Source organism: Triplophysa rosa, linkage group LG8 (assembly GCF_024868665.1).
Source record: "Triplophysa rosa linkage group LG8, Trosa_1v2, whole genome shotgun sequence".
Lineage (NCBI taxonomy): Eukaryota > Metazoa > Chordata > Actinopteri > Cypriniformes > Nemacheilidae > Triplophysa > Triplophysa rosa.
This window is the reverse complement of record NC_079897.1, coordinates 17,823,422-17,840,274: the sequence shown is the minus strand read 5'-3', so window position 1 is coordinate 17,840,274 and position 16,853 is coordinate 17,823,422. Positions and strand designations below refer to the sequence as shown.

General features: G+C 39.2%; 1 protein-coding gene across 2 annotated transcripts in view; it reads right to left on the bottom strand.

Moving 5' to 3' along the window:
• LOC130557746 (glutamate receptor ionotropic, NMDA 2D) overlaps positions 1 to 16,853 on the bottom strand; it is an 81,801-nt gene that overhangs the window by 25,264 nt on the left and 39,684 nt on the right. For both annotated transcript variants that reach the window (XR_008963342.1, XM_057339758.1), the window contains exons 7-8: positions 5,108 to 5,313; positions 3,040 to 3,208 (exon numbers count right to left, since the gene is read on the bottom strand). Coding sequence is in view for 1 of the 2 variants with exons in the window: in XM_057339758.1 (XP_057195741.1) it covers positions 3,040 to 3,208; positions 5,108 to 5,313 (375 nt within the window). In the remaining variant the exon portion in view is untranslated. The remainder of the gene's footprint in view (positions 1 to 3,039; positions 3,209 to 5,107; positions 5,314 to 16,853) is intronic.

Genomic DNA, 16,853 nt, shown 5'->3' with positions numbered 1-16,853 from the left:
AGGGAAGCATGCCCAGGAATACCAAAAAGGTGAGACAACATTAACATCTTTTCTTTCCAGTTGAGGTCCTTTCTCTCCCCGCGTTCTGTTTTATATTCCTGAATGGTGTGAAAAGCTCATGATGCAGAGGAATGGGATTTATTGGGTTGAGTCTCTTCCAAAGCTCTTTTGACGGCTCGAATTCTGCCTTTATTCCGAAAAACACACGTCTGCGTGTGCACGTACTGTATACGCATGTGCGCATTTGCATCAGAGATTTTCAGGTAATATTTCCATTCTGTGGTGTTGCAATGGGTTTGCGTCCTCGTGGAAAGTGACCCTGCGCGTTTGTTGGTCTGCGGAGAGCGTGGAAAGAACATTGATGAAGTTGTTTAGCAGCGAGCGTGCTGCAGCCCTGGTCTTGCTGCAGGCCAGCACACTCACAGGGGAAATGTGGACCTGTCGTATAGAAGATCAAAGCTGCTCACACACACACGCTCGCAGGCTGAAAAAATAACCCTTAGCACTGCGCCTACAGGAGCTGACAGCTGATTGGCTGAGCATCAGAACATGCAGTGAAGAGACCAAAATCAAACGAGGGAAGATTTTGAAGAGGGAAATGTTGAGAGAGAGACAAACAGAGAGAGAATGACAAAGGCCATTACAAAAGGTCCTAAGACACCTCATTTTACCCAAAATAAAAGGCAGTATTGCATGTATCCCTTGTGGTTGGAGCCAACCCAGATGCGTTGCAACAAACTCAATTTTTTTGTTCTCAATAAAACTCAATAAAATGGGAGAGGAAATTTATTCGATACTGAAGTAGGGCTGCTAGATTATGACAATCACAACTAAAGTACTTTTGGCCAACATAGCGATCATGATAATTTACTGAAATATAAATACTCAGTGACTTTTAAAACAACATAAAGAAATAAATAATTTGTCTTCTTAACTTGAATTCAACATAAAAACAAATAAAAATATATGTGAAGAAAATGCATCAGTGTAGATCCCTGCAAAATGGAACGCCGGATAATAATATTAAATATAACAAATCTACTATAGTAGTCAATGGTGGCCAAGAACTATTTGGTTACAAGCATTCTTCCAAATATCTTTCTCTGTGTTCAACAAAATAAAGAAACTTATACAGATTTGGAACAACTCGAGGTTGATTAAATGAACTTTTTTGGTGAACTGTTCCTTTAAATCCATGGTTAAGAAAAAACATACCGTGGATGGAGAAAGATATGAGAAGGACACACTATGACAATAACTACAGTATAACTATATTAATGTCCACACCAACAGAGAATAAAGATAACATTATGTTAATTCTAAGCCTGCGTGCTGCAGTATTACAGTCACAAAAATGGATGTAGATGACCTGCTGCTATTGCTGTACGTTTTTCTAACGTCTTTATTACAGAATATGACTGCTAAGGCTGGATGCTCTCTCTGAAGGCTGAAGGTGTGCTCGTGGCTGGGATGTAAAGCATATACTGTATCTTGCCAGCTTGCTCATACTTGTAATATATAAGTACTATAGCAATAATTATAGAGGGTATGCATTGACGTCACTTTTCCACGTGAATGGCTGCTTTCAATAGGAGAAACAAAAGAAACCTGGACTAAAACACACAATTATTTGCTGAAATTAAAAACAGTTGGAGTCGACGTGATCCTTATGACTTACAAAGGAACCAGGTGTCCTTTGACACTGATATTTTGCACGAATTGTGTTTCCTGATATTGTAAGCAGACATTTTGCTGAGTGTTTTGGCATGTTCACGTGGTAAAGTGATGACACGTGCATAGCCTCTATTTTACCCCATGGTTAAAAACACACTACTCCACGACCGCTCTTTGATTCGGACATAAAACCCACGCTACAATCAGCAATAGCCAAAAAACTTCCAGAGACTATTCGGCAGTATGTTTTATCATTCATCAGCTAGAAAAAAATCACTCTTAAAGCGATCCCAACAATATTGGTCCTCTGTATCTTTATCATTATGGTTGTAATGTGAACTCTGCTGTTCTCTTTCATTATGATTAAAAAAATGAGTTATCATTATCATCCATAGCGTAAACCTAAAGAGAGAAAAAGACACATTCTGTAAGAACATGAGAAATAATAAGATCAAAAAAAGAAGAGGCAATGAGACTGAAAAGAGCCGTTTCCATTTCCTAGCAACTGTCTCGAACAGGCGTCACTAAGGGGTGTGAGCACCACAGCAGGGTCTCATTCTCGAAACAACAACCTCCTGTCTGTCATACATACACAAGCATTCACAGCTCGCTGTTAACTGGTTTCAGGGCTCTGTCTTGGATACCTGTATGTGTGTGTGAACCATTAGCCGAATCCCTTGACTCTGTGTTAAAAGGGTTCTGAGTGTTTCAGTAGTCCTGGAGGCAGGCAGATACGGGTGGGAATTCAGTCATCAAACACGCCAACAAGTGACCTCTGTGTTACATCACACAGCATACTGGAATTACAGGTTCAAACGCTTTCTACGAAGAAAGACCACAAACTCACTCTAGCGCACATTATCGTACAATGAAAGAAACCACACACAACTGCCCAGTTCCAATATCTGGTGAGCTGACTAAAGAAGAAAAGGCATATTAGACCGAATTTTAATGCAGAATCACATGTAGCCCTTGCGGAGGAAGCAATCCCATGATGCACTACAACAAACTCATTAAAAAATAAATCCAAAATAGTAGATGAGCTAAAAGACATGTACACTATAAACCAACTGGAACATTGTCTCATTGATTTCTACACTGCAGATTCTTCTATTACAGAATGCACCAATATCTCATCTATCCCATAACCCTAGTGTTTGACCATCATGAGTACTATACTAAAGGGAATAGCAGTCTTGCCTTTAATCTGTAGTCTGCTCCCAACCTAACGCTTGTATTTACATAAGCAAGTGCAGTCTTCTTAGGGATAATGCTGACAGTGCTCATCAGTGCCGTGAATAAAGAGAGGCGCTGAAGGGAATACAACAAACAGGGCAGCGAAAGACAAAATAAAGCCTCACTCACCTCTCCCACCATCCCATTCCAAATTCCGTCAATCTTTTTCCCGTGTTTCCCATTTGTCACCAAGTAGAGATCATAGGTGAAGCCCACAATTCTGGCCAGTCGCTTAAGGATGTCAATGCAAAATCCCTTGCAGCACTGCTTCACAGGTGCCACCCCTTCCTGAAGTGCACTGTAATGAGAAAATAAGATAAATAAAACAAATTAGCTTTAAAGCGCTTGATGAGTTTTCCGTCCTGCGTGTTGACATATTTCTTATTGAATTCAGATGTTTCAGTAGAGCATATTAAAAGGTTTGCCTCTTTTAAAATAGGCAATAAGCATTTATTTTTATTGCAGCCATGATCCTGGTTGGTTGCAGGTGGTATATGGGGAGAGATAATCTCATCATACCCAGCAATACGCTGAAAAAAACCTGTATAGTTTGTGATGAGTCATCACCATGTACATTTTAACAGAATAGAATAGCAGTACATTTAAATGCATATATCTGCTAAATGCATGTCTGTTAAAAGCGTCGTGGGATAAAGATGGCTTTAAAGCTGATAAACATGCACTCAAATCCTATTTTAATGTAATTGGGTTAATAATGCATATGTCAACAAACTCCATGATGTTAGCAGAGAAGATACAAGAGAAACAGACCAGTAAGACAAAGAGTCACACAGGGTAAAAAGAAAGTGAAAAGACAGGAGAATAGGAAGAGACAGTATGTATATATTCGTGATATGTTTGAGTGATATAACTAAGAATGATATAATGAGAAACGACAAAAACAGACATCCACATGAGCAGTGCGAGGGTGAGCGAAGCAGCATCCACAGAGGCATGTGAACACGGCAAGAGTTTGTGAAGATTGACAAGCAACACGAGCTGAGATCGCCATAAGGTAAAGAAAAAATAAAAGGTAGAGGAAGAGCGAGAGGGAGAGGGAGAAAGAGGAAACGAGTGATCGATTTCAAAGCTAAGATAGGTGAGTCTAGCCCCTGGAAGTTCAGTGTGACACCTTGGAAAAAAGCGAGAGACACTTGGAAAAAAGAGATAAAGACAAAATTGAAAGATCGTGACAAATGACTGATGAATGACTAATGATTGGCCAGATTGTAAGGGGAAAACATATCTGTCTTGTAGCCTCTCTCACAGAAAGTTAACTTATAAAAACATTCTTAAAATTTGTATTAAAAATGTTAAAATGACAAACGATTGTAAAAAATAATTTTATAATTTTGCATTCGGAGCCATATGGTTACAAACTCTCCCTCTAATCCTTACACTTGAATATTAAAGTAATAGTTCCCCCCAAAATGAAAATTTACTCACCCTCTTGTCATTTCAAACCTGTATGACTTTATTTCTTCCGCAGAACACAAAAGAAGATATTTTGAAGAAAGTTGGTAACCGTACAGCGCCGGCACCCATTCACTTCTATTGTATGGACACAAAAAAATGGGGTCCAGTTTCAAAATATCTTTTGTGTTCTGTAGAAGAAAGAAAGCCATACAGGTTTGAAATCACAAGCAGGCGAGTAAATGACGACGGACGGAATTTTTATTTTTGGGTGAACTATCACTTTAAGTGTGATTTGTTGGCCAAAAATGAGAAAACACTAAATAAAGATGAATTTGATTGATAAAATTATTAATTAATAAAAACTTAAATAGATATCACGATAATATAGTAAAGGAAAATTCTTTGGCCATGATAACAGTGAAGTGAAAACCTGATGTTGTGACAATCCAACATGACATCATGATAATTTATCAATATACTGTATCAATGAATGCTGAGAAAAGCCTCAAATTAAACAAATTTTGTAATTATTACATTAATAAAGCAATCTATTGCTATTAGGCTTTGAAATCAATGTATTGTTTATCTAATTGTCATGTCATTAAACATTCACTAACCTTGACATGGTTGACAGCCATTATTTAAAATGCCAGCCTGAATTGTATTTATTTATTTTCAATTGTTTTATTTTAACTTTTGCTTCGGTACTACAACAACATATACATTTTCCTCCATACGACAAAGCATGACAAATGGCAGTGACAATGTGATCAGTACTAACCTGGCATTGAGAGGCCGCCGGCATGGCACCGAGTCCCTAATGCAGGTTCCAGAAGCAGGGTCTGCCAGTTCCACAATAACAAAGGGGCGCTCCTCCAGGGTTACAACCCTCAGGTGCTGGGCATCGTCGGGTGGCTGCAGAAAAGGGCCGTAGCGAGACCACGCCGGGTATCTCAGACGTAACACCCCGTTCTCCCACCATCCTACCTAATACCACAAATACACCAAGTTTTGGGGTTGAGTTGCTGAAACATGTCCAATAAACAGAGACATCAATGCAAAGCCTTGCTTATAAAGATCACTGTAAATTATGTTTAACAACTTCTTTATTTAATGTACTGTACATAAATGAAATAAAACATGAAAGTCAGAGGTCAAATCCTTTTCAGTCACATTACACTTAAAATGGCCTGTTCTGAAAGTCATTTAGGCAGGATTACAGAAAAACAGGCTTTTTCTCTCTCAGAATAAGCTTACAAAGTGGGAAAAGGATAGTGAAAATGAGCTTATAGCTGAGGGCTCTCTTGAAACAGGGCTCTCTTGTGCCCTTTTTACTCACTAGGGAATGGATAGATTTTTCATTTCAGCGAAAAAAAAAGAAAGGGATTTTTGGCTAAGTGACGGGCCACAGAAGGAAAGGTTACGAGGCTGAGAAAAACAGAGATGGGGTAAAACATGTCAAGCTGGGCTACAGCAGTACAACTGAGCTCATAATCCATACACAGAAGTCGCGCTGCATGTACTGTATCATAAAAAGTGTGCATCACACGAAATGCTTCGCATTAAACAAATCAAGACATAGTTGTCAGGTTATTACATCCATTAGTAAATTAATAATGTGTATTATATAACTAGTATAATTTCAATTTACATATATTTATTTAACAAGAGTCTTAAAAAGAGACAAATGAGGCATGTAACAAAACAAACAACTCATAAGGATTCAATTTAAAGGGACAATTCACACAAAATACCTCTTGCAAATTGGTACGACATTAGATGATAATCTTGCTACAAGAATTGACTTAAACAAGGCAACTATGGCACATGTGGCATTTGAAATATCGAAGTTTGTTAAAGAGTACATTCCTCAATATTTTTAAAGGCTTATTTTGGTTTATGGAGTGTCCGACAACAAGTTTATGTACATACATGATGTAAAAATACTATTATTTCGTAATAATAAGCAGTTTTTATTACCTTACTTCTTGACTGACTCTCAAATGATTCGTTCCGCGATTCATCTGTGTAATCTCCGCCTTTCCGCCAGCGTAGTCTGATCTGATTGGTCAGATAGTGTAGTCTGCTGTGATTGGTCAGATGGTCTAGTCTGCTGTGATTGGTCAAATGGTCTAGTCTGCTGTGATTGGTCAAACGCGTTCAGCATGTGTCGCAAATGGACCGACTATCATTACTGCTGTATTACGGTTTGCAGGTGGTTGGATATTAACAGTGTATAGAGAGAGATGGCGTCGATTTTACCTTACCAGTTCGAGCCCGAGTCTGACGAATCATTCTTTAATCCTTATACAGATGCCAGTAAGAAAAAGGACTGTTTTAGACACTTCTCTTGTAACAGTTAGTTATCACGGCATACAGTGTACGGTGTTCGTATCTTCAGATGTTATTATAACTATAGTACACCACGCAGTTCTTGAAATAAAGACTTTGCGAGTTAATATGGTTGAACACTTACATTAGCGCAACGAGTTTATAGCTAACGTTAGGTAAACAAACAGTAACAACCCCAAAAATAACGGTAACGTTAGCTAAACACAGACATGAGATAACGTCACACAAATTTAATTTTAAGTAAAGACAAAAATAAAGAGTCACACTTACAGGTTGTGATTCGGTGGAGCTTACAGGTCCAAATAAAGTTGGTATTGCAACATCTTTTAAGGAAAGACGTTTAATGTATCCTGCAGTAAAGGCGCCAAGATTGATGAAGCAATATTCGGTAAAATGACGCGCGCAAAGTAAAACGTTCGGTTTATACTCCTTTGGTGTCGTTTGAAAAATAAATAGTAACCATTTTTCCTCAGAAGTTCTTCCTTTGGTAGTGAAAATAAGACTGACTTAGTTTCACTACATAGAACACAGCTTCTCTTAGACATGATGCACACGTCACGAACGAGCTAGTACAGTGTTTGGGGAGGAGAGAGTTAAGTTTTCGCAGTCAGTAGGCGGGGATTTTTCTAGTGACGTGGGTACATTGTGGTTAAAGATTCGGACAGGTCATGGCTTGTTCGCGTGATTCAGAGTCGATTACCTTTTTTATAAGCTAATAACTTTGTTATTCGTTCACCTTCGGATTTACAACTTGGCAGATTGCTTACATTCAAACACGGCAAAATTAAACACTTCATGAAATGTATTTTTATGATCTCGAGGAATGTACTCTTTAAGTGTGGCCAAAGTCTGTTTCTCAAAGTCACTCGGCGGCCATGTTTGCAATGCATTTCAGTCATAGCAAGACCACAGTCATTTTCTACTTGAATGGGGGAAGATATTTCTAAAAGCGCTAGCAACAATCACAATTAAATTGCATATTTCCGACCAACAATTAAACCTGACATCAACTGTACCATAAAAGATTAAATTGCATAAAAACAAATTTTTCGAGGTTGCTTCAGCTACTGCAATTGCCCACAGGTTGGCAAGCGCCTCACGAGCAGTGTTTCCAACTATTTTAATGGAAAGTAGCTAAAGCCTGCCGGGAAGGTCGCTAAATGTTACTAGATGACATCACATGCTATCAGTGACGTCATCTCGTAGTTGCTGCCAAGCGTAAGCTCCTCAGGTCTTTTTCACTTCTCTACCGTCTGACCTCTCATATATAGTATAAATCATAATACAGCCAAATGCACAATAAATATATTCTTATTTACTAATTTTATTTTTTCGTTTGGCACTGGCAGACAACAAAAGGTATGTATTAGTGAGTGAACTGGACCACTTAAAACTACACACCACAAGTCACTTCCACTAAACTGCTGTGTTCATTTTTATATGTCCATATAGTCATATATGTTTTAAACCAAAAAGCCTCAAACAAGGACAACAAGTGACTAGTTCTCATTCACGTGTTATTGGGGTCTGAACTAAATGCTTACTGAACAGAGTAGACACAGTGAGGTGAGGTCCTGCGATGAGTGAGCCAAACCTCGCTCTTGCGGAGCAGTACAGGTGACGCAAAATGTATACAGATGTGAAGCTAAGGTTTATTCAAGTCGCTAGATTGGTCGCTTGGCACTTTTTGGAAAATTCATTGTTAAAGGGGTCTGAAAAGTTGCTAAATCTAGCAACAGTCACTAAGTTGGCAACACTGCTCACGAGCCACTGTGTGGAGCCACGCCCCATAAAATCATCACTACCGGAAGGCGGGACTTTCTTTGCTAGAGCGGCCATATTAGGTGTTGCAATCCCTCCCCATTCATAGTAACAGTAGTGGCGCATCTTGTTAATATCTATTGTCTTTGGTGTATCCCAGAGCCATTGCGAGAGAGAGTCACGTCAACTCCGTAGACGCCACTGGAAGTTTTTTCACAGCAATGGCAGTTCATGGAGCCTCTCTCTAGCTCCCGGAAGTTAAAGCAACGCATGGAGCTGCAGCAAAACAGACGGATTGAGGTGAACTTTTAACCCAATTAAAGACGAAAGTCATTTAATGATAAAAAATCTAAGAAATAAAGAATTAAAAGAAAAAAACGTAACTTCCTGGAACTATCTGAAGGCTCCACGAATCACGTGACACAGGAAAAATTTGAACTTCCTTTGTCGCAACTCTCTCTCTCTCTCAATGGCTCTGGTGTAGCGGAAGGGAAGATTAAACTGCACAGCAGTCCCATGAACTATTTCTATTGTTCTTTTATAGTGCGACAGTTCAACTGTCACTGAAGGAATTTCACACGAATTGTGCCCAAACAAAGATTTGTTTTTTTTTGTTGTGCATTTCAACAGCAGACAGACTAAAGTTGACAGAATTGTCATTCTTGTGCAAACTATTTCTTGAAGAAACAACAACCTCTCTGCGGTTCGTAAGCAGTACACACTTCACATATTACTGTCTTTCCCCAATCCCTACACTCAGACGTTGCTAGCAGCGCTGAGCTTTAGGACTCTCACTGACACACCAGCAGTGGCAGCTATCAGCACCAAAGCAGCCCTCGAGAGCCATCCACAAGCCACAAATACAGCAAAAGATGCTCAGCTCTTGGAAAACTGTAACAAAGTCTCTGTGGCAGGCAGAGAATAAATATACTTCACCTACACCATGCGCATATGTATGTGTGTGCGTGACTCTAATATATCAGCCAGCGGCTGGCTGCTAGAAGAGTTTGCATATTAGCACAGGATCAGGGCAGAGGCGTCTAATTGAAAGGAATAGTGCAGGAAATGGCAGCAGTCAGCATGTGAATTCCTGCAAGCCCTGATCTCATCAGGCTAGTTATCCCACTTCTACTCGTTCTGCTACGAAGGCGCTGAAATCAAACGCATCCGGGCCGGATCACTGGAAATTACAAAAAAAGCCATTCAGAGACATCGCCTCACCTGGTCCCCGTCTCATTCTCTCTTCATCAATCTGTCTGCTTAGGTCACTTTAACTGTCCATTTGTCTGCCTGCTCATCCGCCTCCCCTGCTTCTCAAACATACACCTTTACAGTCTGTTAACCCAAAATCCATTTTCGGGCGAGCAGGCTGCCAGTGCACACAGAGCGGCAGTGGAAGGGAACAGGAAGGGAATGTTGAATTTGCTGGCTTGTGTGAACATCTGACAGACAGCATCGGCTCGGAATCCGCAGCGGAAAGAGATCCAGCCACACGTCTCAACAGGTGACACTGTCTTGTATTAAAGATGTCGGAACAGCTTTATAAAATATGCATGCCGTGTCAGAAAGTAGCACTGGCGAGGTAGAGTGTGTATATTAGTGGGTTTTTGATATCGCTTGAGGGATATACAGTAAATGCTAATGATGTACAGTCTTTAGTGTCATGGCCTTATAATACTCTTTAGTATGTGGAAACGTGCCTTCTTTTCTCCTCTCTCTCTCTCTCTCTCTCTCTCTCTCTCTCTCTCTCTTTCATTTTTTTCTTTTCACCCACACCTCTACACTTTCAGCTCTCATAGCCGATCTGTGTCAGCGGCAGCCAGACGTCTCAACTCTTTTCAGAATGTGGGCCGACAAAACGACCGAAATAGGGTCTCGGAGCATGTTTGGAGAACCAAAGATCCTGCGGTGCATAAGAAAGAGTCTGAGAAGCAGAGATCTGGGCGCAAGCTGAGGGAGCAGAGCCTCATGCAGGCAGAGGTAGTGCAGGCCCCTGATCAAACACTGTCTCCCCAGGGAACGGATAATACTTTCACAGGGTGAAATACAAACACGCTTCCGTGACACCCCCGTCCTTGTGAACATGGCTCTAAGAGCCAGCTCGAGAGAGGATGAAACCAGGTGCTTTTACCCCAGCGCGATCCTTGCAAATCCACTGGCAGGATTTCCACAGCATAAACACACACATGGACATTCTGACAGGAACAAAAGAGCTTTGGCATTTCAGGTATTTTTTTATAAACTTTCACCCGTGAGACATATTGATTCATAAGAACTGTGTGGACTAACAATGTCAAAAGTAACAGAACTTTACACAAAGTCTACACAGAAAAAGAATACAGACTGCATTTGGTACTGCTGTCGGACTAACAGGCGGCTGTTGTCGAATGCGAGCATACGCTTGTGCTTCGCGGTAATGCGACTGAACACCTGAACGAACAAATGCCTTTTTGACTGCCTAACACAAAAACATGAACATAGACGAAGTGATTCTAAACAGAAACAACAAATACATTTCTAGTCAAAAGCTGAAAACGCTTCACTGAAATGTCAAGGTGTTTGCTTAGGTGTATGTTTGAAATTACTTTTGTACACGAAAATATAATTGTGCCAATATATATTTTAACAGAAAACACATATTTTATTAAAAATATTTTTAAAATGGATGCTTTTGACCAAATATTGAAGAAAAAAGCAGCCAATAAGAGCCCTGGATAGATCAGGAACTCGTGACGTCATGGCTTATAAAACGTCAAGAGAACGATTTTGCAAATTCTGGTGGCTACTTTGAAGATGCTAAAGCATCACATAGTTTTGATTTATTTTAGGTGCGTTTAGTCACACAAATTCCCACAGTTAAAGTTGTCCTACTCCATAATTTTCACGAGTTTACTATTATTCTAAGAAGTGGAAAAATCTAAAAGAATGAGTAAACATTTCCAGACTTTTACTATATGTCAAAACATAGGGTCTATGCATTCAGCCTGGCAGTACTGTACATTTTTTTGTAAAATTATAACTTTCTAGGTATTTCATGGACAATTTTTTTGGCAAAAAAGCAAACTATACAGCCTATCAGGTGATATGGCTTTCAAATATACAAAAAAATGCATAGAAAAATAAAGCCTGCAGGAAATAAAGCAAACATTAACTAAAAATGTATCTGTAATTATTTTTTTGCCAAGCCTCTTTACAATGCTTCTTAAAGCTGAGTTTTAATACATTATACAGTATATTTTAAAATTGATGGTCAATGTCAACTGACCATAACTGGACACCACTTTTGATCGGGACTGGATAATCACTGAATGCTGCTATATATAAACTATAAAGAACCTTGTTGTTTGAGGAACTTCTTCCTTGTGGCATGGATTTACGATCCTGCTCATCTAAAATATGCATCCAAGCCATACTTCTAACATGCCATTTTTGAATTAGTAACAAGAGACTTGGGTTGTTTCTGAAAAGTTAATGGAGTAACACGGAGGCAGGACGTGTATAAGAAAGAATGACAGAGCCATGACACGTCTGCTGAGGAAATAGAGTCTTTAGTACAGTATCATTTCAACAGTTACTATGACAGAGTGACAGATAAGTGTCCCAATGCTGTTGTAATCCTATATCCGCACTCTTGAAACGTCTCTCATTCAATCAGATCCGAGTCAGAACTGTTCCATTTTTTACATTTATGCATTTGGCAGACACTTTAATCCAAAGCGACTTTCAGTGCATTTTTTATCAGTAAGAGAGTTCCTGGGATTTGAACCCATGACCAGGGCCGGACTTAGGAGGATGGGGGCCCCTGGGCTTGAGTTGTTTTCGGGGCCCCCGTACTATTTAAAATCATATGTTTGTTAGCATTAGTAAATGTTTTTTTCTCCAATGAGTAACAATGACACTTGTTCATTGGTTTACACATTTATAATCCTTGTTTTGACAGTGGGAGCCACAAGTGGTGCGTTTATAGCATGTAGGAAGTTTCAAACTTAAATGTAAAATCCAATCAACATTAATAATCAACATTACAATATCAAGGAGACTAATATAGTTTTTTGACATAATCATGCAGCCCTATACCATTATGTATTTTAAAATTACAATTAAATTTATTCATAATAAGAAACTACTAAAAAGTAACAAATGTGTGTGTTTTCCCTGAATTTATGGAGGATCTTGAGATTATACGTCTCGGATCTAAAATTCGGGAACCCCTGCAATAACATGAAACCAATAATGAGCAATACAGTTTTCAGCATTTAGTAATCTTGTTTATTGTTAGTTAATGCCAAATACAATTGTTTATGTTAGTTCGTGGTGCATGTTCAATGTTTTTAAAAATATTAGTAAATACTGAAAATAAAGATTAACAAATGCAGACGTGTAATCAAATGCTTAACTAATGTTAACAAATGCAACTTTGAAAAGAGTTAAAAATATATTAGTATTCTATTGCAATTCCATCAGTAAAGCATATGACAGATCGATGAGTTTGTAATGCACTTTAAAATTGTATTTATAATAATGAGATGAAACGCCTTATTATGGCTTAAATAGTTTCATAATAATGAGATGGGTATATAGTTTTGTTAAGTCTAGTTAACTGAGGTTGTGCAGGGCAAATAGGGCACCCCTCTGTAATAAATCTTTTTAAATAATATAATGACTTTATTTCTAACATAACATAATTTTCATTTCAAATTCTTAAAATGTAAATCTAATATTTAATGCAGCTCACAGGGCCATGAATCTGCAAGGTATCATCTTAATTTAGCATTTAAATTTTGCCAGAGATCTCAACGTCAGACTTGAAATAACTTGCATCTAAATGCTGTTTGAGAAAGTACGAGCAGTTTGTCCCTTCACGCGTCCCGTAGTTCGGTTGTTTTAACCTTGTTTATTAGTAAGCAGGATGTTTTTATTTTTTATTTATGATGGATGGATTTAACAGTGTTTGCATATTATTTACAAGAACCGCTTATTGTCACAGAACGGGAAATATTAGAAATAAACTCTATATCACCTGTTATTATTCAGAGTTGTCTGCAGAACACAACACTTTTCATAACACGTTTTTTGTAAAAGCAAAGAAAGTGTAACAAAAACAACAGCTAGTAGACTCTACAGTACAGCATCTACCTGTCGATGAAACAATCTGTCGTCTTCAGTGAGCTGACACAGACTGTGGAGCAAGCGTTAAATGTAAAATGCGGAGTGGAATATGCGTACCTTTAGCGGTGTAATAAGAGAAAGTTTTTCGCGGGGATGTGAATCCTCTCTACTCTACTTCGGCTACCATTCTTTTTCGCCTACCAAAGGGCACCAGCCTGTGAGGGCAAATGGGCAGTGCAACGCGTTCGGGTTCCTGTTCGTCCGGGAGTTTCAAAGTAGAAATAACTATAATACGGGAGTTTCTCGGGAGAAATAATAAATAAGATAGATAGATAAATAAGATCATGGTGTGGTACCATAGGTCTAAACAATCAGTATTTCCATTTAACTAAATCCTGTTCTTTCGCGTTCTTGTCTCTCAGTTTTCTTTTCAGCGCGGTACTGTGATTGCGCTTATCAGCCATTATAACTGCGGTAAACGTGACTGATAGAATCCACAAATAATCAATCAGGAAACGCCAATATGATTGACGGAAAGTTTAGCCAATTAAACGACATCCTTCCTTATATAAGGCAGTGCTATTGAATCGTGCTAGACCAATGAACAAAGTTTAAATGAAAAATAAAATGACTGGCATATATCTAAACAAATCAAATGAACGAGAGCAGACGGCCCCCCTGAAGGGCGGGGCCCCTGGGCTGGAGCCCAATCAAGTCCAATGGTAAGTACGGAAAAATATGACTTAATAAATAAAGTGTGCTCAACCCCAAATTAGTTTTTGCTGCAGTATTGAAACCGTCACTGGTCTGCTGAAACGCTGGTATTGTGACAGAAAAATGGGATCAAAAGTTCTGTACCAGCTAGTTTGATCTTTATTTGTTAAACAGCTATAAATGCTTCTTGTCAAGCCATTCCATAAAGTGCTTTGTGCACAACAAGCTTCTAAAAAAATGAGTCATCCTCATCCATTGTCTACTCTGTGTTAGATAGAATGCATTTAAGAGACCCGGAGAAGAAAACACAGCGAAGACAAAGTCAGTGAGCATCAAGTTTTAATAGAGCATCCTTCTTCAACAAATGGAAATTGAAAACCTCCTATAGTCAGCGTGAAACCCTTTTAAATGTACATTATGGCGCCCCATTAAATATTTTATGTGAATCACAAAGACTCTGTGACTATGAAGCACCAAAGCTCTAACAGCACGTCTCTCCAGAATGCTTCTGCAAATAAAACGGAAAACGCACAGGCATCCTGCAACACTCAACGTGCCGTTGCATCATCATAAGTTCAGTTGGTGGGGATTTTGAGGTATTCAGGGGGGAATTCGCCAAGAACGACTTGCATCGTTCGATGTTGCCGTTATTTTAGCACCCGGTTCACTAAAACAATTATGCAAATTGGGTATCGGCACAGACATGCCCACAAAATTTGTGCTGATTGTAACTCGCATAACATAATTACACATCTTGCAGGCCGGTTCCGAGTGCTAGATGGTGAATAATGGAGTACGGGGTTGACCACCACATTAGGACTGTAAACAGCATCAGTCGACCACTGCAGTCCGGCTACCTGAATCGGCTTTTTAAAATGCTGCAAGTGCATGTCTACACAACACGCCTGGATAAATGCCTGGTTGTAACACTCCCCTCCACCATTTGATGAATTACTGCTGCCATAATCGCTAGAAAATGTACACAGACATCTCTTTTAAATAAAATTCTGCTTTGTGTGCGTGGTAATACTGCAGCAATTATTACAGCAGGCAACCAGTGCTCGGTGAAATCTACAATGAGCCGGATTTGCATAGAAAGGAGGCGTGTTTGCGCTGAAAATATGGACAATGACTAAATTAATTAAATACTTATGGTGCGATGATAGTTCAGCAAGTTTAGCGTGTGGCTGAACTGGATTGCGGGTGGTAAAAGATGCAGCTTTAGCCGCTTAAACACCATGCGCAAGCGGCGCAACCATCAGTCCTCCCTTCAGCATACAGACTTCAAAAAAATCCATCTCGACCAAACATGTTCTGATAAGAATCAAAAGCTAGACGATGCAAGATTTAAAGCAAATGAATGACAGTTGGTTAGATTCATAACAATCTAAAAGCAGAACAGTGGCAGCTGGGCTCAGCTCAGAAGTTGGCAGCTAAATAAAGTCTACAGATGAACGTCGGCGAAACCAACGATCAACATTAGACCTTTCAAGACACCCTGGGCAACACAATCCCCACGCAGCTTCTTACTCTCCCGTCGTGGGCCGCTGTTAACATGAACCTGTCTGCAGACCGATCTTAAGCCATATTGTGCTAATGAACACACAGAGAATAATGCCTGCCTGTAAATACAGTCAGCCATAACCTATGGAGTCCAACATAAAACTAACTTTCTGCAAACTTTCTGCAGTTATGGCTCAATGTCAGTGAATAGTGCCCAGAGGAATCTAAATTTCTCCCAAGTACATAAACCGCTGTCATTTTCTCTGTTAACTGATTGTAGAGGTGGAGAACGCGAACGCTGGCAGGGATTACAATTGTCAGTCTCGACGCTCGTTTAAGTGGCATCTAAATATTAATAATTCTGTTTTATGCATAGGGATGAGTGGCACCTTTATGCATATGACATTCTCTATGGTTATATTTACTCAGGTGGATTTGGTATCAGTCATTTTGTTTCATGACAGCAGCGCTCTGCAAGAGAAATGTCGATCGCAATGTCCCATGTGGCACCTACGATACGCTGATATACAGTACAAGATGCTGATAAATTTTAAAGGCTTTTTGTTCGTTTTCTTATTTATTCCTTTTCTGCTCAGGCATACACAGGCACGGCTAAAAGAAAGAACGTTCGGGTTAGACCTTAAAATATGCCAGAATTAATTATTTCCTTATTATTGTTTTATAATACAGATAATAATGGCCAGAGAAGCATTGCCAATCCCACTGTTTTCATTTTAATAATATACTGTGGCTAGGTATAGTATGTAGAGACAATAGGGCCAAATAGAAACACATGCAAATTGTATATTACATCCCATTGAAACTCTAAATATATGTTTATATCATCAAGGCTGTAGCTATTCTGCGCAGCCGAAGTGCACGGTCAACACCACAATGCTTGCTTTCCTTCACAATGTGATGCATTGTTCCGAGTTAATTGTAATAGGGTTTTTCTTCTGTGAACTGTCATGGGAATGGTTTTTGAAATGAGCATAGTGTCAAGTTGTATATCATCTTAAAACTGCTTTTAATCTATACGTCTCACTGCTGCAAACAGGAACATTAGGTTTTCGCCTCTCACTACATCA